We start from the raw sequence: 13,088 nt of genomic DNA on the forward strand, positions 1-13,088 counted from the left end.
GCAGCTGGACGGCATAGCTAGTCAGGTTCATGCTATACGGCTTGAAGTAGTAGAAGGAGGAAATGCCACAGCCGATGACGATCCAGAAGGTCGACAGAAACCAGAAGCGGAAGGTGAGGATGGGCTCGCTGCAGCAGCCAGGTCAGTGGCCGGAGAGATAAGTTCGCCAGGGCTACTACTCTACTCACGTTGGATCATTCTCGAGGCCGACCGTCTTGGCTACCAGGGGAATGGGATAGTCCTTGAGACGCGGATCGACAAACTCGTCGTCGTCGGATGCAACAATCGCCTTGTTCAGAGGGACCTCTTTGTAGGCTGTCTCGGAGCCGTCCTCGACGTCTGGAGTTGCAGCGATGTCGAGGTCTTTTTTCTCTGGTTCTTTGGCGGCCATTTTGGCGCTGTGGGGGGACGATGGAGGAGGGAAAGAAGAAGAAGAGGAAGAACAAGAAAGAAGAAGGAAGAGGGGAGCGTGGCAGCTGCAGATCCCATGGGGAAGGCACGACCCCTGATTTATACGGTCACGCGATCGAGCATGGCGATGGCCGTTCAGCGCCTTCTCGTGCGCTTCGATAACGCCATCTCGTCGACGGACAAAGCAAGGAGACTAGCAGAGGGGTTTGCCAGCCCAGTGCCTTGGCGGGGTTGCGCTGCAGCGTCGTGAACTACATTGTCTGCTGGCAGCGAGCAAGCAAGGGGCCAGATCTAAGGTTATCGCAGTGGGTTTTGCTTGGTTCAGTCCAGCCTTCACAGCCATATTGATATCACAATATCAGAATGCTTCCACAGTCTGTCGCTGATATGAAGACGCATTGCGCATTCCATTCTAGGACTAGTCGCAAGACTGGCCTATCTTTCACATGGCCAAGTAGACGACTGCAGTGGTTGAATGGAAATGGTGTCCATTGCCGGAAAATACGCACCCACGACCGTCCGGCACCTGCCATCCGATAAGGGAGCTGGCAATGGCTAAATTCCGTTCTTAACACTAGTGAGAAGCTCGAGCCAGCAGGCTGGCACGACAGAAACCGGCCCAATGCTACCCCATGCGCATGAAGATGGCCTTTGTTTCGTTCTCCTGCGGGATTTGGTCGTTAGTCCACCTGCCCTAAAAAGAATTGACAGCCGCTAAGTGCGGAAAATCAGAAGGCCGAAGCGAGGGTAGGACAAACACTAGCACTTCTCCCTAAAAATAGCTGACAGAGCTCGATAGGTATATACACATCTCGACATTGGCGCTGGTGATGGCATCATACTGGGTAAAGGTAGCATCGGATGAGAGGGTTGCATTAGAACAAAGACAAAATAAATAAATAAATTCTTCCGCAATTCTGTGTTAATTAGTCTTCATAGTAGCAAAAATTGAACTTTAAGGATTCCTCTGCGCGTGGACACTCTGGCCCTTTTATATATGTGCTGAATGAGTCACTCGTATTATCGGGCGCACCACGATCATTGTCTAATTAGTCCGCACTCGGGTTGGTCCTCTCGTATTCTGTGCTAAACCTGCCTTTACTGCAGATAAAAGCTAAGAGAATGTGATGTGTGTGGCTTTTCAATCCGCCAATGATCCGTAAATAAAAGAGCAACAGCAACAACATGAACGCGTAATTCCTTCTCTTATCGTTGCTGTTAATATTTTCTCCGAAAGTAACTTTGTTCACATCTTGGCTATATCTTGGTTAAAGTCAGTTTTTAAGTTAGTGCACCTCAACTCAATTTCTTCGAGTATTACATTAATACAAACTACCCATCATTTTTATTTATTTCTTCTATTCAGACTAGTTTTTTATACTAGACAAACTCAAAGTGTGAGGACTTATATGGTTACTAACAAATATGGTTACTGACGAACTTGGGGAACTCTCTCTTCTTTTCTTAAACGACAATGACGAGCAATTTCGTGACTAATAACCAAGACTCCATTCAATGATTACCTGAGAATATCAAACTCTGGACACAGACAAATTTAGGCAGAAAGACTCTATATATACCAAAATTCTCTCTCTCGTTGGGATTAATTAATATCCCCTTCTTCGTTTTGGATACGGGTTGCTTCTCGCCGGCCCCGTTCACTCGGGCTTCCTACCATACACAACCCAACTAAAAGTAGATAGTTAGTTAGTGAAACCTCAAGGTAGAAAATAAAAATGAATATCAAATAATCGCCGACTTACAAGTCCATCACTGCATGGATCTTACGGTTCTGGATATCCCTCCGTGCTCCAGCAGCAAGAACTTTGACTTCCTCGGGCTTCCATGATTCATGTCTGGTCAGCACGGCCATGGCAGCGGCCTCGAAACCTTCCGAGACTACGACGCAAAGCCATGCCCCGATTTCTTTCTGCAGTCGATGCGATTCGAGTTAGTATAGTTTTGAAAGAAGAAAATAAAAGAGAGAGAGAGAGGAAGTGAATAGAAAGTAAAACGTACATAATATGGATCTTTAGGCCAGACACCCATCGGCACAGGATATTTCCGAACATGGATGTCCACAAACCCTGCTTCTTCAAACCATTCTTTAAAGTGTCTCCCCGGACTTGCAGGATACCCTGCTTTCTCATAAGCCTTTACAATTTCTGCGTAGTACTTCTGAAGTCCCGTGCCCCCAAGAGTTCCATCCTCAGACCTGATCCGTGCATCCCAGTCCTGAAACTCTACCTAGCCCCCGGGCTTAGTGCATCTAATTGTCATATTAGCGGAAGCTTAGCTGGTAAGTTAGATAAGTGCCTTACTTGTAGCATTCCTGTATCACCTTCTTGAAATTCCTGATCGAGTGGCCTAGATACCGGGCATGGATAAAGTCAAACGGAGTGTTCTCATATCCCCAATCGGATTCGATATCATCGACCACAAATTTCAGATTGGGTGGAACCCTTCACAGGCACTCAGCACTCTTTATCAGTAAGAGTTTCACAGAGAGGAGGGGTGCAACTAACATGGACGGCTGAATAGGACTCAGATCATTACCAATGACCTGAAGGAGATGTCTTAGCAGATGCCGTTTCTCTCAGGCAGGATGCTCACCTCTGCAGAAGGATATAGATCGGCTGCAAAGCAGGTAAGTCTCCGGCAAAAAATGGAAAGCTCCATTCAAACTGCTTACCAAAATCAATTGCCCATATCCCCGTCCCAGTCGCAATGTCAAGGACTCGCTGTGGGGATGGTCCAATAGGCGCAAAAATGGTTTCCTTTCCATCATTTTCAGATTCAGCTCATGGGCCATGTCCAGGCGATCAGACTCTTCTTCATCATTTGGTAAGAGGTAACCTAGTAGATATTTAATTAGTAAGGATGCAGAATTTTTAGGAATTTCCTGAAGATCTCACTTCCATCGCGATAAGCGTGGTAACGCCTGCCATTTTCAACGCGGTAATCCACCACAGAGGAAGTCAAGGAAGTGCTGTAGGTCGAGCTGCACGAGACGTCAGTCATAGCTGCATCGTTGTCAGTGGCCTATGATCCGTTAGAAATTATGATCGTTATAGAGATGATATTGGATTGCTTTTGCGAACCTGAGCATCCACTTCAATGGGAGGTTGACTGCTTTGATCATTGGGCCCAGTAGGCTCATTTTGTTTCGGAGATCCACTTCGTTTCGGAGATTGACTTTGTTTCGGAGACTCACTCTGCGCTGGAGTTTCTGCCATGGTAAAGTTGCGTTCTGGTGACAACAATACCTGAGTCAAAAGGAAAAACCCTGGCAGGGGGTCCTGGATGCGCGATGCGAATTCGGCATGATTGGGAAGAGAGAGACAGCTGCAATCGAATTGCTACTCTTATGCCCTTGTCTTCACCGTTAGTCAGGCGCTGGCCTGGCCAAGACTGGTCGCAGCAGTCCGTGTGACTTGCAACGGCAATTTTGTGTCTGAGAATGCGCCGAGCTGAAAGTGGAAACGAGCTACCGCCTCCGTCTGTCCACGGTGTGTAAACGGTTTCTCCAGCTAGCTGACAGCCCGCCGGCTGACTGGCTAGGCGGACAGGCTGCAGAATCCGATCGGTCGGTTTCTCAACGGCTGTCTCATTTAGCTGGATTCCCGGGGAACTACCGAAACGGTGAGGAGTTGGAGGAGTAGACTGTACGTTGCAAGAGTCAGCCTGTCATCGTCGAACATGTGTGTGTATTATCATCGCTGGCAAGACTCTTTTGCAGGACTTGCACAACAAGCTAGTCAGAGACTATGGACGTTCATCATTACCATACCAGACAAATTGGGGCCTTGAAAACCGTCGATCAACCGTTTACCGACCGTTGATCAAAATCGACATTAGAAAAAAGTCCCCCCTCCATAAACTACCCGTTTATTAAAATCTACCATTTATACAAATCATCAGTCAGAACTGCGTCATACACTGTCACTGCTCGCCTGTCACGTACCTCTCTGAGAATATCCCAACAAAAAATTTTCGTAACTTCAAGCACATGACCTCCAAGACAGATCAATAAATCGAACGACTGATTATAATCTAACTCTTAAGTGATTATAGGGACTAAACCAAATACTAGATCGACTATAAGCCAAGAAGACACTGGACGGAAGCTGAAGCACCGCTAAGTGCTGTTTATCGTAACATGAATCACAAACAAAACATAGCAAGACGTACGAGATCTAGCTCAAGCAAAGGACCACTTCGAAAAGCCCACTGCGAGATAACGCTGACGACTCCTCTTTCGAGTCTTCGACACAGCAGCAACAACGCCGGCAGTGGTTTTAGCCTTGTGGAGGAATAGTCTAGTCCCGAACATCAATTTCAAGGGCCTGATAATAGTGGAAGTAAGCAGAAATAGACCCCGAAGGCGTCATCGATACTGACGATGTTTGAGTTTCCATACTTAGTAAGTAGATGTCAGTAAAAAATTACATGAATTAAAAAAGTCAATCTAATCTGATAAAACGACAAAGAGACAACACGATTCTAACGCGACTAACGCGCAACCTTCAGTGCCGAAAACTGACAGTCTACCATTTCCCACGCCAGCCATATAATGCTAGGCATGAAATTTTTAATTTTATATTATGTGCAATTATGTCTAAGTATATCATACTGGATAGAGATATGGATGAGTCATCAGCCACGTGCGAGCGGCATCCCCCCTCAGCGTCCACCAATCACGATTCGCTTCAGCGATTAGATACGCGTGATTCGGACGTTTCTCCGACTGTCGATAGTGGAATAGCTTATCATTTATTCATTCTTTTGTTTACAGAATTTCTGGTCTCGCAGACCACACATATACAAACGCAGAATGCAAATGGAATTGCCGTGAAATAAATAAATAATGTACGATGCTCTCTAATCTGGTGTCTTGATGTCTGGTTATGAGTCTGAGTTCTACTAGCGGGTGTCGCCTTTTCTTATCTCGCCTACTGTTTCTCCACCTAACAGTCGTCCTACATTTTTAAATTTGGCTAGGTATATATCACTGTCGCATGGTTCATTGAATAGGACGAGCGAGTGACGATCTCAACGACATACTGAATATATGACACTCGTGGAATAAGATGACGGCCGAGACGATTGTCGTGATAGGGTAGGGCGACTGGCTCATCTCTGCCAAGCGGTATTAATATACAGCATGTTGATCCTGACTACAGCGCCGGAGTGCTGGGCCTCTCGACCGCACTCGCCATCCAGCAACACCTCAAGCCCGGCCAATCGCTCCTCATTGTCGCGCGCGAGTTCCCCAACACCACCTCGATCAACTACGCCTCGCCCTGGGCCGGTGCCCACTACCGCCCCGCCCCCGGCAAGTCTCCCCAGGTCGTCAGGGAAGCTCGGTGGGCACGGCATACCTACGACATCTTCCAGAAGATCGCCGCCGAGGAGCCCGCGGCCGGGGTCGAGTTCATGGAAGGCATCGAGCACTTCGAGAATCCGCCGCAGGAGTATCTCGACGCGATCCGGGACCCGGACAGCGCGTATGCCCACCTTGGCGACAGCCTCCGGGAGCTGAGCCCGGCTGAGCTGCCTGAGGGCGTGAAATGGGGGATCCGCTACTGGGCGTACTGCATCAATCCGCCCGTGTACTGCGCGCATCTGCTGCGCAAGTTCATCCTCCGAGGCGGCCAGACCAAAGAGTACACGCTGGCCAGTCTCCTGGAGGCGTTCCACCTGGCGAGCAACGTGACGACGGTGGTGAACTGTTCCGGCTTGGGATTCGCGGATCCCAAGTCGTTTATCATCCGCGGTATGCAGTTGACGTCACAACTCCTCCCTCGTTTCTGCATGAACATGCTTTCCTCTAACGACTACGATCTACAGGCCAGACTTGTCTCGTCCGCAATCCCTCCCGCACGACCGTCACACGGCAAAACGCCGACGGCTCGTGGTCCTTCTCGATCCCGCGGCCGCTCGAAGGAGGCACCATCATCGGCGGCACCAAGCAGCCGCACGACTGGAACCCAGAACCGCTGCCAGAGATCCGGGCCACGCTGCTCGCCAACGCCGCCAAATGGTTCCCCTTCACGCCGGAAAGCAACGGCCAGTTCGACGTGATCCGCGACATTGTCGGAAGACGACCTGCGCGGGAAGGCGGCGTCCGGTTGGAGGCAGAGACGGTCAGCGTGGTGGGGACGGACGGCCAGACATCAAACCGGGTCGTCGTCCATGCCTACGGTGCTGGCGGACGGGGGTACGAGATATCCTGGGGCGTGGCGGAGGATGTGAAAGGGTTGCTGCTGGAGCGGGGGGTGTTGCAAGAAAGGGCTGCATTGTAGAGTCGGTGAAAAAACGAGGTATTGATCGCTCAGAATAATACTTTGGTTCCAGCTCCGTCATCACTTAAAACTCAAGTGTGATGTCCGCCTATACATTGCTAGTCGTGTGCTTAGTCGCCACATCGGGATGCCGTGCATCTATGGAGTATACTTGTACGCACCGCAGCTGTAGATGAAGAGATGATGCATCTCAAAATACCAACATACTTGCATTTTAGTCAGATTCATACTAGCTAGAATTATACTATAACTATCATGATTGATTGATAAAGTAACTGGCACTCTGCACTGTGCAGAGATATTATATTGTAGGCTTACGCGCACGGCCACATCGCTTTTGCCACACCCGTAGCAGCCAAACATCGCCGCCGTCCAACGCGTTCCCCGCCCTGGGTGGACGACCCAGACTCGTCCACGGCCAAAGTTCAACTTCCACCACCGTTCTGACACACCTTTCCGTACAGTTCAAATTATTACTTGTCTCTCTACGTCCACGCAACCTTGCTTCCATCACATCCCAGAATACCGAATTGCACTGTCCCTCACCTGATCGAAGCACAACTAGACCGCCAAGATGCCGCCCAAAAAGGGAGCGGAGCAACCCAAGAAAAAGAAGCAAACGGTCGAGGACAAGGTGCGTCCTTCCAGCCGTCCACCGCACGACCTCTGCGACAAAATGGCTGACTTGAGATGACTGGTGACAGACCTTTGGTATGAAAAATGTACGTCGAGTCGAAAAGTGACCATCTGGCATGCGATGCTAACGCAGAGCGACAGAAAAAAGGTGGCGTAGCCCGGAAACAGATCGCCCAGCTGCAAGCCCAGGCCAAGAACAACAAGAGCGCCGAGGAGAAGCGGAAGGAAGCAGAGAAGGCCCGGCGAGCGGCGGAGAAGAAGGCGGCCGAGCAGGCCCGGAAGGAGGCGGCGGAGCTGTTCAAGCCCGTGCAGACACAAAAGGTGCCCTTTGGCGTCGACCCCAAGACGGTGCTGTGCGTGTTCTACAAGCAGGGCAATTGCGACAAGGGCAACAAGTGCAAGTTCAGCCATGACCCGAGCGTGGAGCGGAAGTCGGAGAAGAAGGACATCTACCAGGACACGCGCGATCTCGACAAGGAGAAGCTCAACGACACGATGGACAAGTGGGACGAGGAGAAGCTGCGCAAGGTGGTGCTGAGCAAGCACGGCAACCCGCGCACGACGACCGACAAGGTCTGCAAGTACTTTATCGAGGCGGTCGAGAATAAGAAGTACGGCTGGTTCTGGACGTGTCCGAACGGCGGCGACAAATGCATGTACCGGCATGCGCTGCCACCGGGGTATGTACTGTCGTTTCTCTTGCTGTCTGGGCAGCTGGACTAACGGACAACAGCTTCGTCCTCAAGACTAAAGAGCAGAAAGCCGCAGAAAAGGCGGCGATGGAAAATTCGCCTCTGAATGCGCTCACCCTGGAGGACTGGCTCGAGTCGGAACGGCACAAGCTGCAGGGCCCCCTGACGCCCGTGACCCCGGAGACGTTCGCGGAATGGAAGAAGAAGCGTCTGGACAAGAAGGCGGCGGAGGAAGAGGCGCGCAAGATGAAGGAAGCGACCGGTCGGATGCTGTTTGAGAGCGGCAACTGGCGTGCGGAGGACGACAGTGACGGCGAAGGCGAGCGCGGCATATGGAATCTAGAAGCGCTGCGCCGGGAGACGGAGCGACTGCGCGAGCAGAGGGAAGAAGAGCGCCTTGCGAGGATGTACGGTGGTGGCAGCAGTACCACCGACGCTGCAGGAAACGAGACCAGCGAGGCCGTTGCCCAGGAGGGCGCAGGATGAAAAAATACGCAAAAGTATATTTTATTTATTCTGATTTCCCGCATTTGATGATTACGAGCCAAATAATACCATACCATACCACTGATAGATTTTCTACGCAAGGGCAGGCAAGGCAGGTAAAGCAGGGCAGGGCAAGGGCAGCAAAAACGAAGCATTTCACATTCATTTATTCTGATTTTCATGGGACGGGACTCTTCCTGGGCTAGGGGAGAGAAATGATGGCATGCATGGCATGGATATGCCATCAGACTTCTCTCACAAACCATTGTTTTTGAGGTTTGGTTTGATTCGACAAAGGTATAATTTTTTTTACCTTTGGGCTTGTCTGTGTGACTGTCTGTTTGTATAGTACTGCGTACAAACAAAGACAAAAGTGTTCGATATGGCAGATCTGATTGTTCTGGTCTGGTGGGCAGACAGACAAAATTACAGACTAGAGAGGGAGAAGAAGCTTGCTTGCTTGCTTCTCTCACCAAATACAATACTGTCAGATGATATGATATGTATGATACCATAAAGTGCTAGCAAATTCACTATTCTTCAATTCGAGACAACAAGCTTAAAATACCTCCATCCTAGCTAGATATTAGCCTGTCGACTCCCTGAGCTCGCGCGATCAGGTGATTAGTCTGGTCAAATTGCAAGAGTCACTAATTACATTGACTGTTTTGTTCTACACCAGCTGCGAGGAATGTCAAATACCTACCTAGATACCTAGGTACCTACAAATCGTCATCATCTTCAATAGTACTACCATCGTAGATGGCATATTGTAGCAAGAACGATGGGATCTCACTCTGGGTTGCCGCCCGTCATTCCATTCCAGTCAATTCAATTATTTAGAACAGAGATTAATTACTACTCTTTCTATCCGCATGCGCTGTGTCTGCAGATAGATTTTAAGAATGGTAACAACTTCACAATTTGGTGGTATTCACCACATTGATCTCACGAGTATTGGTACGCCGAATCACTGTTATGTTTTCAAGGAAACCATGGGACGACGGCAGTCATCAACATTCACTTCAATTCACTTTTGCCTTGGACAGTCTCTGCCTTCGCAAGCTTCACAGAATTTTCTTTATTAGATTATTGCCACCAGTCAGCCCGACCTAGGTCTTGGTTAGTCTGTTAGCTTGTCTCCCATATATAAACGTCTTCCCCAGAATCTTCTGAGCTGCTGCCTTGAGACTCAGCGCGACGATACGATGTCAGCTACTTCAACTCGACGTCGATCCCGCCGTCTGGCGCATAGATCTCCTTCACCTTCACCGGCAATAATACCAGAGCTTCTTCCTGCACGACGTCGACGCCGCCGGGTCGAGCCACAGTCAAGAAGCTCATATTCACATTCACATCATCGAGACCCTTCACGCACAGAGTAGTCCCCCTCCCCTTCCTCCTGTTGGGTCAAGGCTTACAGCTCGCTCGCTCCTTCGAGACGTGCACATTTTCGACAATCAATCTCCCCCAGAGCAGATCGGAGGACTCCATCTCACAAGGGGCATTTCGAATCAGCTCTTGTATGACATGGTAGCCATCCTGATCGGATCCATGCCCAGTGATGGCAATGATGATGCCTGGAGTCTACAAAACGAAGAAAAGCAGATAGTACCAAGAGACAACAATTCTTTACAGCCTGGGAGGTACTATATCGTCTCGGAGTGTGAGGGGATCTTCTTCTTTCCTACAGGAAACTCTTGATCATGATGCTGAAAGATATATCTGATCTAGTACCTATCAAACTCACAAGCGAAACCGCCCTCACCAGAACAAGAAGTAAACCGTCCTCCGCATCGACGGAGCAGGCATTCGCCAATGCCATACGCGACCGTGATCGTGGGTGCATCATTGCAAAAGTCCAGAACCATCCCGTCAACATCCAAGCCGGAGTCTGGGACAGATTCGAGGCAGCGCATATATTTCCACTTGCCTACTCCGGTCTTTGGAACACGCTAGGCTTTGATCAACATATCACTATTCCAGGACCGGATGGCGACAATATTAACTCTGTGCAAAACGGTATCCTTCTTGGAGCTCACATACACGCCCTGTTTGATACTTATGCGTTCTCTATCTCTGCGAAGGTACAGTACAATACAACTATATTCTCTTTTGTGAGATATCATTATCACTAATAATCTTTGTTCATAATAGCACGGCTACAAGGTCATCTCCTTCCGCCCAAACATAGACAACATCGCAGGAACCTTTCTCCCTGGTGCATCATCATTCCTCACGAACCCCAACCGCCCTCCAGACGCCCTCCTAGACTGGCACTCCCGTCAGGCAGTGCTGACGAACATGAAAGGGATGGGGGAGCCTTGTTTCGAATCGGACTTTCCGCCCGGATCGAATATGGTTGGTCAGATCTTGAGAGGGCCGAAACCTGGAGAGAGAATGGAGTTTGAGCTTTTTATGAGGATGAGGCATGTCGCGGATGGTTGATAGTGAGGTATAGAATAAGAGAAGAGAAAAGAGAAAAGAAAAGAGAGGAGGAAGAGGGTGCAGTGCTGGATAGAATAAGTGACTGTACTGTGCATACATGCAGTTTCTAATAATTACTGACTATAAAGATCATACTGATCATACTTATTACCAACCTGATAATGCAAGTTCAAGACAGCGTTGATTACTAGAACAGGAAGAATAATACGTAGATTTTCTGCTCCATAGATAGGTAGGTAAGTAGCTCTACATGGTGATCAGATAAGTTCATAATTGATCAATTAATCAAAAAAAATGAAATGAAATTCATGCTTAGGCTAGACTAGCTCTGGCTGGTATCCTTATCATATCATATCATATCATTATCCTCATTCATTATTTTATTATGATACAGAAACAGAAACAATCGTAAATCCGTCCGTCCGTCCGTCCTCGTCGTCCGTCATCCGTCAATCAATCTGCCGTACACATATGTCCAAGACAACGAAATGAAATGACAGGCAGAAAGCAGGTACCTAACTAACTAACAGGGGTATAATAATAGTAGCAATAGCAATAGCATAGTATAGCATAAACAGGGATTGCCTGCACCATTCTCCTCCCATCAACTCGTCCTGTCGGTCGACTGCAGTCCCACTCTGCGTCGGCTACAGCTTCGTCCCCTCTCGCCCACTATCGCTGAGCCGGCGAGGTGTCAACCTGTCCGTCGCTGACCCTGCCGTCGCCGGTCCTGCCGTGCTCGGCCCCGAGCTGGCAGATCGCAGACCCGCCGTCGTCGTGCTCGTGCGGCTGTCGCCCGTCGACCCAGCCCGGCCCTGGTGCAGACGCGGATTCATCAGCCAGTGGATCTGCATTCGGATGCTGTTGACCGCCGCGTTCGTGTGCGCCATGTCTTCCTTGAGCCGGAGGCTCTCGTTCATGATCGCCATGCTGGCGCGCGCGTCCAGATCCGAGATGGCCACCGACAGTCGTGATACCTCCTCCCGCAGCGACTCGTGCAGCGACAGCAAATACGTCATCGCATTCGACGACGACAGGTTCGATGACCGGTCGATCGCCGAATCCGACGCCCGCGGCTGAGACGACGACCGCGAGCGACTTCGCCCCCGTCCTCCTGGCGAGCTTCGTCGCCCGTCTCGTCCGTCCTGGAGGAACCGGGCGCTTTCGACCAGCGTGGAGCGGATGTTGGCGATCCCGTCCTCGAGGATCTCGTTTCGCTGCCTCAGCTGCCGGATCGTCATGTCGAGTGCGTCGATGCGCGAGTTCTGGGCCTCGATGTACGGTCCGATCGTTACCAACGGGCAGCTCCGTTCGTGGATGGTGAGATCAGCCCGTTTGAGTTTGGCACTGCAGCCGTACTTGGACGCCTGGCACGGGTGGATGGCTTCCGGACAGGTGTCGATGTGCTCTGCCAGGGCGTTGCGGAAGACCACAGCCTCGCAGTCGGGGCATGTCGTTCGCAGACTCGGACAGAGCTCTTTTCGATGTTCCTAACCACGTTTTAGTTCGCCGCAACTGACTGCGACTGAAAGAATCCACCCACCTCTAAATCCTGCTCCATCACATCCTCCTCGCAGTCCTCGCACCGGAAGAGCGTATGCATGCACCGCCGCTCCGAACTCATGTTCTTCTTCCGGGTCTTTTTCGAGCACGTCGGGCTCGGGCAGTCCAGCAGCTTGTACTCGCAGTACTTGTCGACATGGGACTGAACGTGCCCCCGAGGCAGGATTTCCTTGCAGCCCTCGCTCGAGAACGGACAGCGCACGCGGACATCATCGCACATGTTGATCAGCAGGCGCGGGACGTTCATGAAGATGTCCTTGGTGGGGGCGCGGCAGGTCGGACAGGGAAAGTCGTCCGGGCCAGCGGCGGCGGAGGTGATGGCAGAATTCAGACATTTCTGGCAGAAGACATGGTCGCACTGCAGGCGAACGGGGCGGATAAAGGGACAATGGCAGATGGGGCACATCAGATGCTCGTCGTAGCTGGAGACGTAGTCGAGCGCCCGCAGGTCGACGGGCTCGTCGACCCCGCGATCAGGATCCATGTTGAGCTGCAGCAGCTCGGCGAGGTTCATGGCGAGGGGCCGGGAGTATCACCGCTATAAGTA

At 50.6% G+C, this 13,088-nt stretch overlaps 5 protein-coding genes across 5 annotated transcripts; 3 read left to right on the forward strand and 2 right to left on the reverse strand.

Annotated features, from left to right (window-relative positions):
* Positions 1-2,069: 2,069 nt before the first annotated feature.
* Positions 2,070-4,199, reverse strand: T310_4949 (uncharacterized protein; the record flags this gene model as incomplete). Its single annotated transcript, XM_013472161.1, has 10 exons — positions 2,070-2,100; positions 2,175-2,341; positions 2,431-2,658; positions 2,733-2,778; positions 2,937-2,974; positions 3,104-3,267; positions 3,327-3,453; positions 3,513-3,640; positions 3,678-4,074; positions 4,197-4,199. 10 exons carry the CDS (start codon positions 4,197-4,199, stop codon positions 2,070-2,072), a joined length of 1,329 nt encoding a protein of 442 aa, XP_013327615.1.
* A 1,302-nt stretch (positions 4,200-5,501) lies between these two features.
* Positions 5,502-6,716, forward strand: T310_4950 (D-amino-acid oxidase; the record flags this gene model as incomplete). Its single annotated transcript, XM_013472162.1, has 3 exons — positions 5,502-5,530; positions 5,595-6,187; positions 6,262-6,716. The coding sequence occupies 3 exons, from the start codon at positions 5,502-5,504 to the stop codon at positions 6,714-6,716; spliced, it is 1,077 nt and encodes a 358-aa protein (XP_013327616.1).
* A 574-nt stretch (positions 6,717-7,290) lies between these two features.
* On the forward strand, positions 7,291-8,530 carry T310_4951 (CCCH finger DNA binding protein; the record flags this gene model as incomplete). Its single annotated transcript, XM_013472163.1, has 4 exons — positions 7,291-7,350; positions 7,421-7,438; positions 7,494-8,032; positions 8,086-8,530. 4 exons carry the CDS (start codon positions 7,291-7,293, stop codon positions 8,528-8,530), a joined length of 1,062 nt encoding a protein of 353 aa, XP_013327617.1.
* Positions 8,531-10,239: 1,709 nt separating this feature from the next.
* T310_4952 (uncharacterized protein) lies at positions 10,240-11,162 on the forward strand (the record flags this gene model as incomplete). The annotated part of the gene is made up of 3 exons (XM_013472164.1): positions 10,240-10,617; positions 10,688-10,891; positions 11,082-11,162. 3 exons carry the CDS (start codon positions 10,240-10,242, stop codon positions 11,160-11,162), a joined length of 663 nt encoding a protein of 220 aa, XP_013327618.1.
* A 463-nt stretch (positions 11,163-11,625) lies between these two features.
* On the reverse strand, positions 11,626-13,025 carry T310_4953 (uncharacterized protein; the record flags this gene model as incomplete). The annotated part of the gene is made up of 2 exons (XM_013472165.1): positions 11,626-12,468; positions 12,522-13,025. 2 exons carry the CDS (start codon positions 13,023-13,025, stop codon positions 11,626-11,628), a joined length of 1,347 nt encoding a protein of 448 aa, XP_013327619.1.
* Between the last annotated feature and the right edge of the window lie 63 nt (positions 13,026-13,088).

The sequence above is a fragment of the Rasamsonia emersonii genome, assembly GCF_000968595.1.
Source record: "Rasamsonia emersonii CBS 393.64 chromosome Unknown ctg1118621760202, whole genome shotgun sequence".
In the NCBI taxonomy this organism is placed as follows: Eukaryota; Fungi; Ascomycota; class Eurotiomycetes; order Eurotiales; family Trichocomaceae; genus Rasamsonia; species Rasamsonia emersonii.